Source organism: Eimeria mitis, genomic scaffold (genome assembly GCF_000499745.2).
Source record: "Eimeria mitis Houghton genomic scaffold, Emh_scaff704, whole genome shotgun sequence".
Lineage (NCBI taxonomy): Eukaryota > Apicomplexa > Conoidasida > Eucoccidiorida > Eimeriidae > Eimeria > Eimeria mitis.
In genome coordinates, this window is record NW_013575121.1 from 8,525 (window position 1) to 14,172 (window position 5,648).

Consider the following 5,648-nt stretch of genomic DNA (forward strand, 5'->3'; position numbering starts at 1 on the left):
TGCTGACGACGCAGCAACCAAGAGAACAGAGAATTCAGTCTAAGTGTAGCAGCAAACTAGAGGGGGCTGAATGGCCAGCCAGAGGGGGATGGGGTGTGAAGAAGCTGAATGAGGTTCTTACCTTTAAGGAAATCTACAAAGGAACTTTCTGCGGGGCTGAGCGCACATTCAAGGCGTGTGCGGCAGTGCGATCCACAGGAGTTTGGTGTTTCCCTGTTCTGTCTGCTTGAGCGGGCTTTGAGAAAGGAGAATCCCCCTTCTGCATTCTTTTCAAAGAATACCGCGGATCGTGGGGATCGTAGGATCAAGTCTGTAGGGGGAAAGCCCAGCAACGAAGCAATTGTCTGCAACTGGTCATCCTCATCAACCCCTGGAAACAGCGGCGTGCCTTTATGCAGCTCCGCCAGAACACAGCCCAACGACCACATATCAATGGGGGGCCCATATGGTAGACCCAGCAATATCTCAGGGGCCCTGTAATATCTCGACTGTATGTAGGCGTTATGTTGCTGGCGGCCTTCCATGCAGCTGCTACCAAAGTCTATCAGCTTCACGGTACTCTTGCGGCCTGCTACTAGGGCTATGTTCTCTGGTTTCAGATCGCAGTGTACGACCTGTGCCTTTTNGTACTCTTGCGGCCTGCTACTAGGGCTATGTTCTCTGGTTTCAGATCGCAGTGTACGACCTGTGCCTTTTTCAATAGCCGGAGTGCCCGCAGCAGTTGTAAAGCTACGCTGCGCACCGCCATAGGCGCAAACCCCCGAAATTTGTTGTTCATCAAGAACGCATACAAATTATAACTTAGCAGTTCAAAGGTAAGAACCAAGTGACCCCGAAACATGAGGCTTTCCCGCAGGCGTACGATGTGTGCTTTCCCTGACTTGTCCAGAGCAGACAGATGCTGCAGCACGTTCACTTCTTCTTGCCCCTGAGCGTGAAAGTTGCTTTTGTTTTTTAAGATTTTCACAGCCACTTCCTCGCCAGTCTTGTGATCAAGAGCCCGAAACACGCGACCAAAGGAACCAGTGCCTAGTGGCTGCAGCAGCTGAAAACGATAACAAATGTGGTCATTCGCAAATACCACATAGTCCCCCTTCGCATCGCAGAAGTAGCTGCATGCGCTATCACTTGTCGTATTCATGAGCTGTCGGTTGCTTCTGCTCATCGTGTTGCTTCTATGGCTGCTGCTAGCCCCCAGCTCTCCACACGCAGTGCCATCGTCTCCATCTAGAAGAGACATTGAAGCTGATGGGTGGTACAAACCCTTGGGAGATCTACCCAAGGCCCTCGCCACAGCCCGGCCCCCAGCAACAGCAGCAGCAGCAGAAGCAGGGGTATATGGGCCGCCGTATACAGATGCGCGCCCTGTACCTGCTGGCCTCTCCCTTAGATACCCCCAGTACCAGACTGTTGGGTATTCAAGAACTTCACTGCGTTCCCATGGTGTCAGCTGAAAAGCAAACTGTTGCAGCAATGCAGAAGATGACAGCGGAGGTGACCCCTGGCCAGGAACNGTGTCAGCTGAAAAGCAAACTGTTGCAGCAATGCAGAAGATGACAGCGGAGGTGACCCCTGGCCAGGAACTACCGCTGCAGCTTTTGCGTCTGCGCCTTTCTTTGCTGCTTCCCCAACAACCCGTGCCACTGCTGCTGCTGCTGCTCCTATTGCTGTTGCTTTGCGGTGCCCTGCTGATGCAGGCCGCTCGGAGGCTGCCCACGCGCCGTGGCTGTCCTTGTGGTGAGGCCTGAAGAGGCGCTGCAGCGGTTTCTGTGGCACATCCCGTTGCTGCTGCACCTGCACCTGCTGCTGCTGCTGTTGCTGTTGCTGTTGCTGCTCACGCTGCTGCTGCTGCTGAAACTGCACCTCCGCTGCTTTCTCTACTCCTGGGGCCCCCACGCAGTTTGCGCCGTCTATAGACGCATCCCCTGCGGGAGATACACGTCCTTGGCTCCTTCGCTCTCCTGCTGTTAAGCGCCGGGATAGGCTGGGTGGCACTGGAGGCAAAGGTGCTGCTACGTGGGGCCGTGCTACTCCAGTGTGCTGAGCAGCTGCTGACGGCTGCGTTGNGGAGGCAAAGGTGCTGCTACGTGGGGCCGTGCTACTCCAGTGTGCTGAGCAGCTGCTGACGGCTGCGTTGCTGTTGCTGTTGCTTCTGCTGCTGCATGCAGCCCCTTAGGACGCAACGGATGTGCTGCAGCACGGGAGAGCTGGCGCAGAGCGCGCAGCTGATGAGGAAGCACCCTCTTGACGATTCGTTTGCCTTCGCAGGACGTTGCTGCAGCTGGTGGTGGTGGTAGCGTTGGTGCTGTTGCTGCAGTTGACGCTGCTGCTGATGTTTGTGCTGCTGCTCCAGAAAGTGTTGCTGGCGCTGCCGTTGTTGCAACTGGTGCTGCTGTTGGTGCAACTGCTGCTGCTGTTGGTGCAGCTGCTGCTGCTGTTGCTGCAACTGCTGCTGCTGTTGGTGCAACTGCTGCTGCTACTGCTGCTGTATTCGATTCAGTTAGACCGCTGCTGCTGTGCCTTGCTGTCGGACGCAGCACACCCCCCTGATACGTGTGGAGTCGCTGCAGCTGCTGCTGTCTCTGCTGCTGCTGCCGCGCTATGAGCCAATCGACAGCAGCTGCATTCTTGAATAAAGAATTCCTCGATCTGGGCACTGCTGCGACTGGCTTGGCCTGCGGCGCACGTCCAACCTGTACTTCTGCCGCTGCTGCTGCTGCTGCTGCTGCTGCTGCAGCTGCTGCTACTCCATCTGCTGCTACTCCATCTGCTGGTGCTACTACTGCTGCTTCAGCTGCTGCTTCCGCTGGCGCAGCTTCTGCTGCTCCAGCTTCNTCTGCAGCAGGAGGAGACGGCAGACTCTCCGGTTCAGCGGCTTCTTCATCGGCTGAGTCTTCAGCCCTCAAGGCAGATTCAAATAAGTTGGTTGCTGCCCGGCAGCTCATGCTGCTGCTGCTGCTGCTGCTGCCGCTGCTGCGATCTCTTGTGCTGCTGCTGCCTTCAACTGTAATTGCCTCCCAGGCTATGGAGTGCTCCTCAGACAGCTGCTGTTGCTGCTGCTGCTTCCTGAAAGAAGCCGGCAGGCAATACGCCGCAGCGGCTTCTCCACCTGCTGCTGCTGCTGCTGCTGCTGCTGCAGAGTCTCTCACTGCTGGATCGTCTCCCGTCGTCTCTCCAGCTGTAGCAAGAGCTCCAACATCACTTCCGCTGCTGTAGCAGCGCGAGAACTGCAGCAGCAGCTGCTGCGGCTGCGGCTGCAGCTGCTGCGACGGCATGTCGTCGGATGATGCAACAGATAAGAAGGACTCGATGCTGTATAGGTTGCACTGTTGCTCAAGGGAGTACTCCATATCCTGTCTGGCCTGTTGCTCCTGCTGCAGCTGCTGCTCCCCCTGCTGCTGTTGCTGTTCATGCTGCTGCTCCTGTTCACGTTGCTCTTGCTGTTCATGCTGCTGCTCCTGTTCATGCTGCTGCTGCTGTTCGTGCTGCTGCTCCTGTTCACACTTCTGCTGCTGTTCATGCTGCTGCTCCTGTTCACGTTGGTGCTGCTGTTCAAGCTGCTGCCGTTGGTGTTCATGCTGCTGCTGCTCCCCATGCTGCTGCACGGAACACGCCGACGCTAGGCTTCTACTGTAGGGAACCACCGCCTCAGAATCGCAGAGAGAGCTGCCTGATGTGTCGCCTGTGCCTGTGTATACTTCTGTAGTGCTGGCCACTACACCGGCAGCTGAAGCAGCAGGAGCAGCAGGGGCAGCGGCAACGGCTGGAGAAGCAGCAGCAGCAGCTGCCGCTGCTGCTGCGGCTGCTGCAGCAGCTGCTGCTGCAGCAGCCCCAGGACGATCTCCCCACCTGCCAAGGAACCTTGCCAAAGTTGTTTCAAATGTTTTCCTTCGCAACATTCCTGGGACACTTAGTTGCTGCTGCTGCTGTTGCTGCTGTTGCTGCTGCTGCTGCTGTTGCTTCCTCCACTGCTGCTGCTGCTGCTGTTCGTATGCTTGCTTCTCTCCCCACCCACTCGTTCGCTTTGATGTATATTGATCTGTGAACTCTGTTTTCGACTCACGAGCTTCGAGCTCGCTGTGCTGGTGGTAGTTGTGCTGTTGCTGCTGCTGCTGCTGCTGCTGCTGCTGCTGCTGCTGAGCTTTCTGGGCACTGGCTGGGGGCGGACGCCTTTGGAGAGAACGCAGAGCGAATGCTGCTGCAGCAGCAGCAGCCATGAATTTAGGCCTGCTCCTCACATTACGTGTATACCTCGTCTGCCGCTGCTCCTGTTCCTGCTGTTGCTGCTGCTGCTGTTGCTGCTGCTCCTGCTGCTGCTGCTGCTTCTGGAGCATTTGCACGTCTGCATGCTTGAGCGGGAGCTGCTTCTGCCTCTGGGGAGTAGATGCAGGCTGCTGCAGCAGCAGCAAGTTTGCTCTTGGGGGTGCTGTTAGGCATTCAGCTTGTAAAGAAAGCGGCGTGAAGCAGCTGCTGCTGCCGATCGAGTCGTTGCAGCCGGTCTTCATCTCCCGCCCAAGTCCCTCCATCTTCCACTCAGGCGCTGATGCTGTTGCTCCCCTCATGCTGCTACTACTTCTGAAAATGTTGCTGTTGCTGTTGCTGCTGCTGCTGCTGCTGCTGCTGCCCCCTCGCCTTTATCCCCTAGTACTCGTCGGCCATTCGCTCCTGCTGCGTTGTAGCCGCAGCAACAGCTGTTGTTACCTCTTCTGTTGCTTGTGTTCCTTGCCGAGCTTCTATCTTACTACTTGTTTGCCTCAGATCGATGCAAGCAGATGCAGCAGCAGCAGCCCACAGCAGCAGCAACAGGCGCAGCAGCAACAGAAAGCGGCAGAAAGACACCCCCGCCTGCTGCATCAGGCCCCGCTTCTCAACGCCCGCACCTCCAGTAACTTGGCAGCACAGCAATCCAGCTGCAACTTCTGCTAGCGCTGCTGCTGCTGCTGCTGCTTGACTGCTGCTGCTGCCGCTCTCCCTTCCGCTGCAGCAGCAGAGTCCAGGCGCCCCAGCTCAGGGGTTATTATGCATTCCAGAGAGGCATCAGGCGGTACACAAACTGTTCTACGCCGTCACGGCAGCAGCAGTCACAGCAGCAGCTGCAGCAACGACGGAGCACCCCGGCTCACCCTCGGGGCGGCTCTGCTGTATGCTGGCTGGGAAACAAGTACAAGAGAATAGCAGATCCCATTGGCAGAAGAAGCAGCAACAGAGGTTGCTGCTGCAGGTGTGTGTCTGCTGCGCTGTTGCAGCGTCGATCCGCTGCTGCTGCTGCGGCGGCAGCAGCAGGGGCTTTCGAGTGACCTGTTCTGGCCGTGGAGATGACGGCTTGCTGCTGCTGCCGTTAAGCACCGGGAACCGCAACAAAGTAAAAAGTATTTTTACTGAAACATATTCTTTTTTAAGAAAGCTGCGCAAGCAGCTCATGCTCAGACCAAGGCAGTGTCTTGCATGTACCCTGCCCTAGGGGCTCGTGCAGGCTTCTGCTGCTGCTGCTGCTGCTGCTGCTACTGCTGCTGCTGCTACCGTTGATCGTAGTTAGACTTAGCCAGCTCAGCATAAATTCATCCCCTGTTTATATTAGTACTAATAATGGCGTTACAAGGAACAATAAAAGCTGGCGCCTGCGCTTGTGCTGCTGCTACTGCTGCCGC

At 56.8% G+C, this 5,648-nt stretch overlaps 1 protein-coding gene across 1 annotated transcript; it reads right to left on the minus strand.

Moving 5' to 3' along the window:
- Positions 1–56: 56 nt before the first annotated feature.
- On the minus strand, positions 57–4,526 carry EMH_0020200 (CMGC kinase, Dyrk family, putative; the record flags this gene model as incomplete). Its single annotated transcript, XM_013501532.1, is given in 7 exon segments — positions 57–623; positions 627–734; positions 863–1,450; positions 1,636–1,925; positions 2,057–2,064; positions 2,068–2,832; positions 2,836–4,526. Coding segments are annotated over 7 exon segments (4,017 nt in total).
- Between the last annotated feature and the right edge of the window lie 1,122 nt (positions 4,527–5,648).